General features: G+C 37.5%; 1 protein-coding gene across 4 annotated transcripts in view; it reads right to left on the bottom strand.

Moving 5' to 3' along the window:
• Positions 1 to 15,307, bottom strand: part of LSM14A (LSM14A mRNA processing body assembly factor) — a 47,732-nt gene that overhangs the window by 17,524 nt on the left and 14,901 nt on the right. For all 4 annotated transcript variants that reach the window (XM_049863718.1, XM_049863719.1, XM_049863716.1 and 1 more), the window contains exons 2-3: positions 6,475 to 6,638; positions 4,641 to 4,773 (exon numbers count right to left, since the gene is read on the bottom strand). In XM_049863718.1, coding sequence (XP_049719675.1) covers positions 4,641 to 4,773; positions 6,475 to 6,638 — 297 coding nt within the window. The remainder of the gene's footprint in view (positions 1 to 4,640; positions 4,774 to 6,474; positions 6,639 to 15,307) is intronic.

The raw sequence follows: 15,307 nt of genomic DNA, 5'->3' as shown, positions 1-15,307 counted from the left end.
GCTTCTGACAATATAGAAAATACATATATATAAATAATCCAGCATCTTTAGCTACAAAAACTAATTTTTATAACAGAGTACTGCCTGCCACATCAGAGAAGTAGCAGAGACGGTAAATCCTAAACCAATATTAGGTTCAATTATTTTAATACCAAGTCTCTGCATAAATAGCCACATTAGCAGATGTATCTACTGGGAATTTTCTCAGCATTTCCAAGGCAGCAGACAATGGACTCTAGCTTTAACGCTTCTCCTGAGGATGTTACCATGGCTGCATTCTGCCTAAGTAAGAGCAAAAAGTTCTGGTAATCTGAGTAACAAAATCCCTGGAAGGGCTCCATTCTCTGCTGTACAGGGTTATGTCAATCTCACCCTCTAAGTTTCTATGGTACTTAGGGATCATTCATCATTTTTCATATACTGTACTTTCTTCTTAATTATTTAACAGCCAAAATGATCTTTAATAAAATACAAATATAATCACATTTCTGTAGTGCTTAGGGCCCTTTGATGGCTTTCCATTACCCTCAAGATAAAGGTTCAAACTACTTACCTCAGTCTAGAAGGCCCTACTGATCTACCTCCTCCTTTTCCTTATTTTCACTGGTCTGGCCCACAGCAGTTTACCCATTTGCCCTTAAAGTATTTGAAGATTGTGATATTATGATTATCCCCCTTGCAATCTTGTCATTTTCAGGCTATGCAACTCAGTTTCCTTCAACTACTACTTACTTCACACGGTCTTTAAGACTCCTTTATTTATTTTTTGGACTACTCCTCATTTAGTGAATTCTGGTTGTTCATACCCCTCCTAAAGCGGGGCATCAGAACAATATTTCAGATGATGAGAGACACTGGGGCTCCCCTGGAGGTGTAATTCAGTCAAGACGTAGCCCCAGCCACCCACGAGAGGCCTAATATAACCTCCTACGACATCCCTGGTAAGTGTTAAGACCAGAGCTCTCCACAGTTCTGTGAGCAGCTGAGCCCATTTTGTTACCCTGCATTCCTGGGCCATGCTGAACACATAAGCCACTCTGATGATGGGTATTTGTATCTCTGTGCTGTTCTGTGCTGCTTTACTGACTCAACCACCCACTGCTTGCCCCTGGATTACCCATTCAATGGTTAGCAAACTTTTATTTCCTCCATCTCTCTCTGACTTCCTGGTCATAACTCACCTCCCACCCTAATTCTGCTATTGATTTATGTCTATAATTGATCTCAAATTAAACGTTTTTGTGTGTATGGTGAGACAGCGCTCAAGGTTCATTTTTTTTCCAAATGGATATCTATTTGTCAAAATTATTTTCTTCTATTGAACTGCACTGGCACCTTTGTTGTAAATCAATATTTAAATAGGTTTATTTCTATATTCTCTATCCTTTTATCTACAGTTCTGATTACTGTAACTTTATAGAAAGTCTTGAAATTGGGTGGTGCAAACCTCAAATTTTATTCTTCTTCAAGACTATTTTGGCTATTCTAGATTCTATGTATTTTCATATAAAACTTAGAACCAGCATGCCAATTTCAATTTTTAAATTGAAGTCTGATGGAATTTTGACAGAGACTGCAATGAATCTATAAGTCAATTTGGGGGAAAGTGCCACCTTAAAAATATCGAATCTTGCAACCCACAAGCATGGTAACTTCCCATTTCTTTGGACCTTCTTTAATTTCTCTCATCAATGTACTGTGGTCTTCACTGTAGAGCAGGGTTTTCTTAACCTTGGCAATAATGACATTTTGAGCCAGATTAATTCCTTGTTGTGGGGGTTTGTCCTATGCACTGTAAAATGTTAGGCAGCATCCCTGCCTTCTACGCATTAGATGCCGGTAGGTCTCACTATACTCTCCCCCACCCCTGCCAGCTGTAACAACCAAAAATGTCTCCCAACTGCTGTCAAGTATTCCCTGGTGGCAAAGTTATCCCCCACCATGGATAATCATCACTGTAGAGTTTTAAAAAATATCTTTTGTTAAACTCAGTCCTGGGTATCTGATGTTTGTTTATGCAATTCTAAGTGGTATTTTACATTTTATTTCCTGATTATTTGTTCTAGATCAGGTATTGGCGAATTTTTCTGTAAGTAGCCAAATAGTAAATATTTTAGGCTTTGTGGGCCATATGATCTGTCCTAACTACTCAAGTCTGCTCGTGGCGAGAAAGCAGCCACAGTCGACATGTCAATGTGAGCGAGGCTGTCTTCCAATAAACTGTATTTACAAAAACAGATGGCTAGCTGGGTTTGGCCAACAGGCCGTGGCACTTTGTTCTAGAGTACTGTCTCAAGAGAAGGCGACTTTCAGTGCAGTCAGTGAGGCACAGGCGTAATATGCTGACCCTGCTATCTCATTTTAATCTGGATTCTAGACAAACAGCTACGGTTTTTGAGAAAAACATTTTTTCTCGGTGGTCAAAACCAGGATGTGAAACCATATGCCACAAGGGGTCTTAACCAAGTGGCCATCTGCACCCCTCAAAATACACATACTCAGGAAGAGTGCTGTCTGGAAGCTGTTGCCAACAAGATATTTTTGCAAGACAAAGAAAATACATGTAAGCACCCTGTCACCATGACCTAAGCATCCTGTGAAATTATGTGTATCACTAACTATACTACTAATAAACAGAGTGTGATTATTACAATATTCATTGATTTTCCTGTAATTGCCCTCCCTATGGTTTGGTTCCTTTCACCTCTTAAGAATATTTATATAACGAAATTGCCCTGGGGCTACCTGGTTCCATTTTCAGTGGGCTACATGGTTCCCCCACTGCTACTGTTTTAAACCCTTAATAAACCTGATTTAACTTGAAATTGCGTTTAAGTTTTCTCCACAATGGCACAAACTACAGTTGATTTCTGTATATTGACATGTCTCCCCCTACCATGCATATTTCACTTATTCATTCTAGTGGTCTGCATATTCCTTTGCATTTCCTATGTACACAATCATGTTACCTTCAAATAAAGACAGTTTTAGCTCTTCTTTTCCAATCTTTAAATACAAATGACAAGAGACAGCCTTGCTTTTGCTTTATTCCCGATCTCAGGGTAAAAGTGCCTATCATTTCACTATTATGTATGTTAGCTCCAAGTTATCTGTTTATACCACTGATAGGATTTAGAAAATTCCCTTCTATTCCCTAGTTGCTGATAAATGGGTATTGAACTTTATCAAATGCCTGTTCTGTATCTGTTGACATGATCACAGTTTTTCTCCTTTATTCTGTTACAAAACAACTTACTGGGTGTCACTGCTTCTAAGCCCTTTCTATGAACAGAGCCAGGAAATAGTTTTTTAAAATCACGAGTTCATATTCCTACCTCCAATTCACATCCAACACCACAGGGTTCTTTCTCACCTTCCCCCACTCCACATCTGTATCTTTCTTAGTAAGGATAACAACATTGTTTCCCAAAAACATCAATGTATTTACTCACTGGCCCTATCCTATAATACACTCAAAATAGTGCCAGAATTAACACTATCAATACCACCACTACCAATGACAAACTTAAGTTCAAGATTTTTTTTCTTCAAGATTTCTTAGCAGTTCTACTTGTTCTTAGAATATATCCTACTAAGAGTGTCTAGTCAGAACAATGCACTTAAAAGTTACTTGAATTAATTCTGTTATCAATTTGATAGTTAGCATCAGCTGTTTCTGCTTATATTTAATTTTAGAATTTGCTTTTTTCCCCATCTTTTTTATTCTGTGAATAAGTAAAACATTTAAATACTTTGAAAGTCTATATAAAAGGAATATTCATAAAAAGCAATTAAGTAATTTTAACAAAACTTGTTAGACTACTAATGAGTATCAAGATAACCCTTGAAACTGGATTTTTGACTCAGCAAAACAAGAGTAAACTGATAAATGATTATTTTAATGAGATTAAAAGCAGATTAAGGGTTAGAGTTTGAGATTTGAAAAGTTATTCTTTACCATGGGAATTTCAGTAAAAGTGCCATTAAGACTTCCAATGCATAGATGTAATATAAAGCAGCTGATTACACCTAGCTTTTGCACACAATGGACAGTTTGTCCTCCAATCATCAGTAGGGCTGTCATTAGCCCAGGCCTTCCTATATATTCTGATTAGATTTTAATGTTTCTCAAGTATCATCACAATAAACAAAGCACCAAGCTTTCAAACATGCTGTGTATAAGCATTTCTCACCGGTGGGTGTTAAATGTGATTATCATTCACATTTTCAACATAATATACATAATATTCCTCAATGCCATTAGTTCGTCAATACAAACCCGTTTTTGAAAATCCATCATATCGAAAAAATTGTTAATTTTGAATGGACATATGTAAATTTAAAAATCTATCTAATGAAATATGGTTAACTGGATACATCTAGGTTAAAAGATATGTAATTATTATGAGCGTTGACCTTGATAGAACCATTAGTCATTAAGGACATTAAATAAAGCCTTGAAAATAATAATCAAAATGTAGTTTCAGCATGATAAAACAAGGTTCTAAAAGGAACATCAAATATTATTTCCAAAAGTTTATGTTAAGTTTTCTATTCTTTTGTGGTAAAGACAGGTAGATTACATACATATATAAAAAAACAACAAAAAAAAAATACACACACACTAAAGCAGCACGTACCAACACCAACAGCACCAAACTGCTGCTGTCCGACTATTGAACTTGGACTGAACTGACTGTACGTCGGCATCCTGCCAAAAGGTCCATAGGAACCCACTGACTGGAATGAAGAAGTAGAGGAGCCTAGTGAAGACTGAAGGAAAATCAGGGTTATTTCTCCAGGCTCTAAGCAACAGAAGTATAAGGAAAAGAAGACTGAATTAAAAAAAAAAGTTCAAGATTAAATCACAACAATTAGACACAAAAGCAATTACAATGATTTAAAACATGCATTTAGCATTAAAATAGAAAAGCCTTCTGATTGCAAAACTTGTACATATGTGCCAACTGCATTCAATGTGATTTACAAATACTTTTTTGTACAATAACTTCTCCCCTTGAGTTTGAATTTTATATTGAGTTTAGGAAAGCACTAAAGAAAAATTACTTAAGTAACTTCACTTACAGAAAAATCGTAAGAAAAATCACTTTTATAATTACTAAGCTTTAACCTGGTACCAATATAAATAAAACATCTCACTTTTGATTTTATTCTTATTTTCAATCACTTGAAGTGTACTATTAAATTCACAGTTAAAAAACAGATGCAGAAACAAACACATCCCGCAAAACCATTAACATTTTAAATATAGCTATTATTAATTTTAAGAACATTTTATAAAAACCTTAGCTTACCAAACCTAAAATATACTTTAATATACATATACACGTTATATACTGATTTATCTTATTCTGAAATATTTCATAATATAAATATAAGGACCTCTAAAGACTACTGAGATATAAGTCATTGACATCAGGACCTAATCTGTGTACTCAGTAAATACTGCTGAATGAATGATTAAACAGATCAAGCTGAAGATTATGCTGGTTGGATCTGTGCTCTCTCGGTTTCTTCCTCACTCCATAGAACTGATTACTCAAATAAACTGGTTCCTAAGAGAATTATCAAAAGACATATGAGAGAAAGGTAACACCAGTATTTGCTACAGAAGGAAAGAGTAGGCAGCTCTACTAAGAATGTCTTATCCCACCATTTAAGAGAGACATGTTTTCTCAGGATTCCTTCAGACTTGTTCTCCCAAAAATAAGACTTTAAAAACGGGGTCAATGGATGGAAGTAAAGAATTTCTCCAGTTTATGCTACAAGAATAAAATTTACCATTTCTTATTAAAAAGCTCATCTCATATTTAGAAAAAATAAATACTATTTAAATGCTAAAAGGTACCTTCTCTTCCTTTTTTTTCCCACTTTAATTTTATATATTTTATTTTTTTGAAAAGTTCATTAGGTATTTTTTTTTTAATAACTGTAAGACAGTAAGACAAATACTATTCAAGACAATGTTTTAAGTATCTGTTTGGTGAAAACTAAGTTTTTATTACTCACAGGATTTAAAAAAAGTCAATTTAAAATAAACTAAAAGCATTACATTGCTGAAAACCACTAAACAAATGATAAAACAATGACTTCTGACAAGAAATAAGGTTAAGCCGAGACGAAAATGGATTCAGAAGAAAAACTACAGGGACCACATGCTTTTAATCAGCCATGCCCTCAAGTAAAAATAGTCTTATGTGAACCTGATTCCTTTTCTGCTATAGGTGAAATTCAGCTATTTTTTACCTTCTTTAGTTCCACCTTATGATCTAAAGAGAAAAACCTAGATGAGAACATTGTCTAGGTGATTTTATACTTTGAAATGGAAAGCTACATGAACATTCAATCGAGAGAGATAGAAAACAAACAAGAAAACCTGGGAGAGGCAAAAGCCAAGACTAGGCATGTGCGTGAAGTTTACTCACACTCCAAGACAGATTTACTATTACTTACCTGAACAATGGCTGGGTCCTGAGGCAAAGAACATTGTGGTTTTGGTGGCTCACAAACAGTGAGGTCTTTAATATCACTTCCACGGAATATAATGTATTCAAAGACTTCATCTCGAGGTGGTATTGGACGATCTGTTGGTCTGTCTTCTGTACCAAAGGAGCGAACTGGTGAGAAAATAGAGGATATGAGATATGTGTGTCTACTCGTCATATTGAGGTAGTGCCTCTTATAAGTACTGTTCCAAGTATGACACAGCAGTTCTTAAGTCAGTTCCATGACAAACCAGTGACTGATCTGTAGTTTACCCAAAAAAAGGAAAATAGAGTGGGTTTGACCTCAAGCTAAATGCATTCAACTTAACAGACTTCTCTGTACTATGAGGTTGTACCCTTCCTGTATTTCTAACCTGGTGGCACAGTGGTTAAAAGCTACGGCTGCTAACCAAAAGGCTGGCAGTTTGAATCCGCCAGGTGCTTCTTGGAAACCCTACAGGGCAGTTCTACTCTGTCCTATAGGGTCACTATGAATAAGAATCGACTTGACGGCAAAGGGTTTGGTTTGTGATGGGAGAGGTGTTAGTAATGTCCTTTTTTTCATTGTTGGTTTTTAAAAATAATTTGTTTTATTTTTGTTGAGAATATACATAACACACCAATTCGACAAGTTCTACACGTGCAATTCAATGGCACTGACTACAATCGAGTTGTGCAACATTCTCACCCAACTTTTCCAAGTTGTTCCTCCCCCATTAACACAAACTCGCTGTCCCCTAAGTTCCTATCTTTTAAGCTGCTGCTGTCAATTTGATCCCATATAGACAGTTTTTAAAAGAACACAATGCTCAAGGAAAACTTTTTTTTTTATACTAATTAAGCTAAATTACTATTTGATTTTAAGAAGACAGAGTATATCTCTGGTTTTAGGTTTGAAGATTATCTCAGGGTAATAGTTTCAGGGTTTCATCCAGCCTCACTACCTCTACAAAGCCTGGCTTCCACGACAATTTGAAACTCTGTTTTGCATCTTCATCCTTTTGATCAGGTTTTTCTATAGAACCTTTGATCAAAATGTTCAGTAATGGTAGCCTGTCACCATCCAGTTCTTCTGGTCTCATGGCAAAAGAGGCAGTTGCTCATAGAGGCAAATAGCCATACATTTCTTCTTCCTATTTCTGACTCCTTGTTGATTTATTTTTAATGTTCTCATTCAGCAAAATAAAAAATTGGCAACATATGTCACATTTGGGGGTGGAGGCACAGTGGCATGGATTCTCCTTGAAGCACTGAGCTGCAGGACAGAAAACACAATGCAAGTAACACCCTATTTTAGTGAGCCACAGGCCCGCGAGTAACCAAGCAAAAGAGCTGTCAGTTACAGAGCCCCATCAGACAGCCTAAAATGCCCTAGTTAACTAAAAAAAACTACTTTACAATTAAATCTAATTATTTTAACACCTAAAAAAAAAAAACAAAAAAAAAAATTTTTTTTTTTTTTTTTTTAAAACACCTAAGATAGCATTAATCAAAATGCAAACTGTGGACCACTTGCATCAGGATAAGCTGGCCAAAGACTTCTGGGATCCAACTTAGATCCACGGACTCTGACTGGGGACAGGATCCAGAAATCTATATTTTAAGCCAATTATCCCTCAAGAGTTTCTTATGAGTACTCAAGTCTCAGGTTCACTGGCTTAGGAGACTCCTGGAAATGTCCATACCCATATGGAAGTTTTAAATAAGAAAATCTGAGTGATCATATACTACCTAAAGAGTGTCCTAGAGGATGTTTGTATTTTTCTGCAAAATAGGTTCAAAGACAGATTAAGGATGTTATTTCAGTTTAAATATCATGTTTTCTTATACCAAAAATTCTTTGTAAATACTTATGAAACTTCCAGGAAAGATAGTGGCATAGAAGTAGGCTCACAGAATAACATCCCTCCCTAAAACTGAAGAAAACATAAGAAGTTAAAATATTCCTAAGTCATGAAAAGGTCTCAAACTCATACCATGAATTTTAAAAAGTATTATTCAGAAACACAATCAGTTAGCCCAAACTCATGAGAATTATCTCAGAAGCCTTCCCCAAGAGAAATTTTCATTGGCATACTCTGACAATGAGCTCTAACATAGCAATAGCTATGAGGATGGTACAGGACCAAGCAAGTGTTTTGTTCATTTGTACAGAGGGTCGCTATGAGTCAGGTGGGGACAGGAACACAGATGCCATAAAAGAAAAGACACAGAATGCCCTAGTTGAAGCTCCCCCCTACTCCCAGTGGTCAAACAGTACTTTAGCAGGACAGGTATATGTGACAAGATTTTACATTTTGTCCTTTATCCAAAAGGAAAGCTTAAAGAAGAGTTAAAGAGAGCAGGACTAAGAAAATTATAAACAAATCTATCCCACCCCAACCTCAGCACCATCACCAAACAAAGAATGAAGCCCACCTCCTTCCAAGTGGCTATCTAGCTCATCCTGAGGGAAGTAGGAGGAGTCAAAGGCCCTCCTAAATAATTACAGAAAAGATTCAATAGGCTTTTCAAGGTTTAACCAAAACCAAACTGTACCCAAGTATATTCAAAATGAATTTAAAGAAAATCTGTTATTTCTGTTTAGTCAAGCAGCAGAAAAAGAAAGGTGTTAAGATAAGGAAAAAAATATAATCAAGCAAAGTTTTTACAGTAAAAAGAGAACAGGGACTAAAGGGAGCAATGAAGGAAGGCAGAAAAAAGGCAGACAGGAAGGTAATAAAGGAAGTAGGGTGGAAAAAAATGAAAGAAAAAGAACCTACTAAACAAAAGACAGATGCAAAATCCATTTAGGATTAGGACATCACAGGAAATTTAGAACTCACAAAGAGCTGCTTAACATTCTCACAGAACAGACTCTTATGATCACGATGACACTGCAAAGAAGGAAGCATGCAGAATAAAGAAAAGAGACAAATACACAAAACAAATATAACAGCAGAAAAAAAAATACATATATACATATACAAAAAAACACCAGAACAAAATCACCACCAGATCGGTCAATGGAGAACACCAAGTCATTAGCAGAACAATTATGAGAAAAAGCAAAAAAGAGTGCAATAAAAAGCTAGAGAGAAGATGACAGCTATGAAGACCAGTTAACTGCTGTCCCTGAGGAAGAAAACAGAATAAGACAAAATATAGTTATAGAAACTGCCTGACAGGAAGACCTAAATCTGATAAAAATGTTTCATCAAATTTCCAGAAAAAAGTTTAGTACATTAGGAGCCATACAGAGACTTTTTGCTATATCAAAATGAAGAAGTCATGGCAACAGTGGTATCAAAAGACAAGAGATGTTCAGTAATTCATCTACCCCAGTAAGTACATGAAAATTTATTATGGTTACAGAACAGAATGTAAATGTAGTAGTTCTGAAGAAGACTACAAAGTGTGACAAAATAAGCCAGAAAAGTATTTCTATCACAGAGCATTCTGAGGAAAATTGGGAGATGAAGATGTGCGGAGACAAAGAGAAAAACACAAAAAAAGTATGTAAACTAATATTTCTGAATTAGTTTATATACCTTTCCTTTTGTGTTTATCTTTTTATCTTTTGTATTTATCTCTTATCTTTTACAGTAGGGAGTTATTTGGTAATTTTTTTTGAAGTTGATCAATTAATTAATGTAGGCTTTAAAATATGTTATCTGAGATCCAGGTCCCTGGGTGGTACAAATGGTTTGCTCTTGACTACTAACCTAAAGGCTGGTGGCCTGAACCCACTCTGTGGTGCTATGGAAGAAAGGCCTGGTGATCTGCTTCCATAAAGACTACAACCAAGAAAACCCTATAGAGCAGTTCTACTCTTTAACACATGGGGTTTCTGTGAGCTGGAATTGACTTGACAGCACAACAACAACAAAGGTAACCAACAGTAGAGTTTAAAACTAATGGCATTCCAAAATAGGGGATGAAGAAAATCCCTACAATACAGCAAGAGAGACTCTGAGGTGTGGAATTACCCTGCAGAAAACTATTCAGCCTTTGTTCTAGATTCTTTCAAGCCATACCAATACCTGAGGCTAATGAATGGGAACTGACCAGGCCAAGAGGGACCACCTGGGGGCCAGCTGCTAACTAAGCCTTAGGAAGAAGCATGATGTAACCTATCATGGCAAAATGGTGGAGTCAATAAAGGCCTTGAAAGATGGAGACTCAAAAAGCTTCTGGCTGGTGAGGGCAGTGTGTCTCTCTTTGTTGTTGTTGTTAGGTGCCATTGAGTTGGTTCCAACTTATAGCGACCCTATGCACAACAGAATGAAACACTGCCCCGTCCTGAGCCATCCTTACAATCATTGTTATGCTTCAGCTCATTGTTGCAGCCATTGTGACAATCCACCTCGTTTAGAGTCTTCTTATTTTCCGCTGACCCTGTACTCTGCCAAGCATGATGTCCTTCTCCAGGGACTGATCCCTCCTGACAACATGTCCAAAGTATGTAAGACGCAGTCTCACCATCCTTGCTTCTAAGGAGCATTCTGGTTGTACTTCCTCCAAGACACATTTATTTGTTCTTCCGGCAGTCCCTGGTATATTTAATATTCTTCGCCAACACCACAATTTAAAGGCATCAATTCTTCTTTGGTCTTCCTTATTCATTGTCCAGCTTTCACATGCATATGACACAACCGAAAATACCATGGCTTGGATCAGGCGCACCTTAATCTTTAAGGCGACATCTTTGCTCTTCAACACTTTAAAGAGGTCCTTTGCAGCAGATTTACCCAATGCAATGCGTCTTTTGATTTCTTGACTGCTGCTTCCATGGCTGTTCGTTCTGGATCCAAGTAAAATGAAATCCTTGACAACTTCAATCTTTTCTCCGTTTATCATGATGTTGCTCATTGCTCCAGCTGTGAGGATTTTTGTTTTCTTTATATGGAGGTGCAATCCATACTGAAGGCTGTGGGCTTTGATCTTCATTAGTAAGTGCTTCAAGTCCTCTTCACTTTCAGCAAGCAAGGCTGTGTCATCTGCATAACGCAGATTGTTAATGAGTCTTCCCCCAATCCTGATGCCCCGTTCTTCTTCATTTAGTCCAGCTTCTCGGATTATTTCCTCAGCATACAGATTGAATAGGTATGGTGAAAGAATACAACTTTGGCGCACCCCTGACGTTTACAATCAGTATCCCCTTGTTCTGTCCGAACAGCTGCCTCTTGATCTATGTAAAAGTTCCTCATGAGCACAATTAAGTGTTCTGGAATTCCCATTCTTCTCAATGTTATCCATAATTTGTTATGATCCACACAGTCGAATGCCTTTGCACAGTCAATAAAACACAGGTAAACACCCCTTCTGGTATTCTCTGCTTTCAGCCAGGATCCATCTGACATCAGCAATGATATCCCTGGTTCCACATCCTCTTCCAAAACCAGCCTGAATTTCTGGCAGTTTCCTGTCAATATACTGCTGCAGCCATTTTTGAATGATCTTCAGCAAAATTTTGCTTGCGTGTGATATTAATGATATTGTTTTGTAATTTCCACATTCGGTTGGATCACCTTTCTCGGGAATAGGCATAAATATGAATCTCTTCCAGTCAGTTGGCCAGGAAGCTGTCTTCCATATTTCTTGGCATAGACGAGTGAGCACCTCAGCACTGCATCCATTTGTTGGAACATCTCAGTTGATATTCCATCAATTCCTGGGGCCTTGTTTTTTGCCAATGCCTTCAGAGCAGCTTGGACTTCTTTCTTCAGTACCATCGGTTCCTGATCATATGCTACCTCTTAAAATGGTTGAACATCGACTAATTTTTTTGGTATAATGACTCTGTGTATTCCTTCCATCTTCTTTTGATGCTTCCTGTGTCATTTAGTATTTTCCCCACAGAATCCTTCACTATCGCAACTTGAGGCTTGAGTTTTTTCTTCAGTTCTTTCAGCTTGAGAAACACTGAGCGTGTTCCTCCTTTCTGGTTTTCCATTTCCAGCTCTTTGCACATGTCATTATAATACTTTGTCTTCTTGAGCCACCCTTTGAAATCTTCTGTTCAGTTTTTACTTCATCAATTCTTCCTTTTGCTTTAGCTGCTCGACATTTGAGACCAAGTTTCAGGGTCTCCTCTGACATCCACCTTGGTCTTTTCTTCTTTTGGTCTTTTCATAACCTCTTGCTTTCTTCATGCATGATGTCTCTGATATCATTCCACAACTCGTCTGGTCTTCGGTCACCAGTGTTCAATGCGTCAAATCTATTCTTCAGATGGTCTCTAAATTCAGATGGGATATACTCAAGGTCATATTTTGGCTCTCGTGGACTTGCTCTGATTTCCTTCAGTTTCAGCTTGAACTTGCATATGAGCAATTGATGGTCTGTTCCACAGTTGGCCCCTGGCCTTGTTCTGACTGATGATACTGAGCTTTTCCATCATCTCTTTCCACAGATGTAGTCAATTTGATTTCTGTGTGTTTCATCTGGCGAGGTCCATGTGTATAGTCACCGCTTATGTTGGTGAAAGAAAGTATTTGCAATGAAGTCGCTGGTCTTGCAAAATTCTATCATTCAATCTCCAGCATTGTTTCCATCACCAAGCCCGTATTTTCCAACTACTCATTCTTCTTCGTTTCCAACTTTTGCATTAAAGTCACCAGTAATTATCAATGCATCTTGATTGCATGTTCAATCAATTTCAGACTGTAGCAGCTGATAAAAAATCTTCTATTTCTTCATCTTTGGCCCTAGTGGTTGCTGCGTATATTTTACTAATAATCGTATTAACCGGTCTTCCTTGTAGGTGTATGGATATTATTCTATCACTGACAGCATTGTACTTCAGGATAGATCTTGAAACGTTCTTTGTGACGATGAATGCAACACCATTCCTCTTCAAGTTGTCATTCCCAGCATAGTAGACTATATGATTGTCCGATTCAAAATGGCCAATACCAGTCCATATTTATGCGTTCTCTTTAGGACATGGAAATTCCATGCTGGACCCCTCCCTCCATATGTCCTTTCATTTGTATGCTTTTTTCGTTGTTGTATTAAAGCTATTACCACAGGTATGGTGTTTCCTATGAACTGTGAGAGTCGTTCCAGTGAATTATGGAACCCAAAGGAGCAGGGGAAGCCGGCCAGCCTGAAATGGAGGGAGTCATGTGGACTACTGGATTTGGGGTTGGTACATTGAGGGGGTAGAGGAAAACCCCACAGAAATCCAATTGAAGAATGGGCAAAGGACTTGAACAGACATTTCGCCAAAAAGGATATATGAGTGGCCAATAAGCACATGAAAAGGTGTTCAATATCATTAGTAATTAGAAAGATGCAAATCAAAACCACAATGAAATACCATCCAATAGAATAGCTATGATTTTAAAGGAAAATAACAAGTGTTGGTGAGGATGTAGAGAAACTGGAGCCCTTATCCACTGCTGATGGGAATGCAAAAATGTACAGCTGCTATGGAAAATAGTCTGTCAGTTCCTCAAAAAGTTAAACAAGAACTACCACAGAAACTAGTTGACATTGGGCTGATTGACTCGTAGCAACCCCATGTGTGCAGAGTAGAACTGTACTCTATAGGGTTTTCAAAGCTGTAAACTTTTGGGAGCAAATCACCAGGCCTTTCTTCTGAGGTTCCTCTGGGCGGGTTCAAATCTCCAATCTTTCACTTGGTAGTCGAGTGCTTAATCATCTGCGTCACTCAGGGACTCCTATGACTCAGTAATCCCAATCCTAGGTATATACCCAAAAGAATTCAAAGCAGGAATGCAAATAGAATCCTGTACTCCAATGTTTATTGCGGTCTATTCACAATACCTGAAAGATGGAAATAACCTAAATTTCTAAATCAATACAGCTAATAAAACTACTATTAAGGAATTCTGAAAACAGAAACAATGCAGCATTAAGAAATAATAACAACCAGCAACTAAAATCCTAAATTAAGTAAAACCTAGAAAATGAGGCAGAGGGAAGAAAGAAAAGCAAAAAAAGACATGTTGAAGGTTTTATCTTGGGCATGCTGTTGCTGTGTTCATTTTGTCTCAAAGAGACCCTACAGGACAGAGCAGAAATGCCCCATAAAGTTTCCTAGGCTGTAATCTTTACAGGGGCAGGCCGCCAGGTCTTTTCTCCTGCAGAGCCGATGGTGGGCTCAAGCCACCGACCTTTCAGTTAGTAGTCGAAAGCATAACCGTTGCTCCACCACAGCTCCTTATCTTGGGCACGGAGAGGGTTAATAACCAGTAGTCTTACCTGGGTCTTGGAAAAACTAGTAATAGCTATGGGCCCTCTCTCCCGATGTTTACACACATAAACAAAAGTTACTTCTAATTTCAGGAGATCACGGATTCCTTGAAATCCATCCATGAACCCACGCTAAGAATTCATTATACTGATCAAAATTCGACAACCTTCTCTACAGAAATAGAAAAACCAATCTTCCACTTTACATGGAATGGCAAGAGGCCCCAAAGAGCTAAAACAATGTTGAAAGAGGAGAGCCAAGTAGGAGGACCGACATTTCCCGATTTTAAAACATACTGTACAGCTACAATAATCAAAACAGCCTGGTGTCAATTCAACAATAGGCATATAGACCAACGGAATAGAACTGAAGCCCAGAAATAAAATGAAACACACATGGTCAACTGGTTTTCGGCACTAAGGGTGCTAAGTCCATTAGATGGGAAAAGAAGAATCTCTTCAATAAATGGTGCTGGGAAAATTGGATTTCCATATGCAGAAAAATGAAACAGGATCCATGCCTCACACTATAAAAAATCACACTATACACAAAACAAATTCAAAATGGATTAATGACCTAAATCTGCAAACGAAAACCA

This window comes from Elephas maximus, chromosome 21, assembly GCF_024166365.1.
Source record: "Elephas maximus indicus isolate mEleMax1 chromosome 21, mEleMax1 primary haplotype, whole genome shotgun sequence".
Lineage (NCBI taxonomy): Eukaryota > Metazoa > Chordata > Mammalia > Proboscidea > Elephantidae > Elephas > Elephas maximus.
The sequence above is the reverse complement of the archived record's forward strand: the minus strand, read 5'-3'. Positions and strand labels throughout refer to the sequence as shown.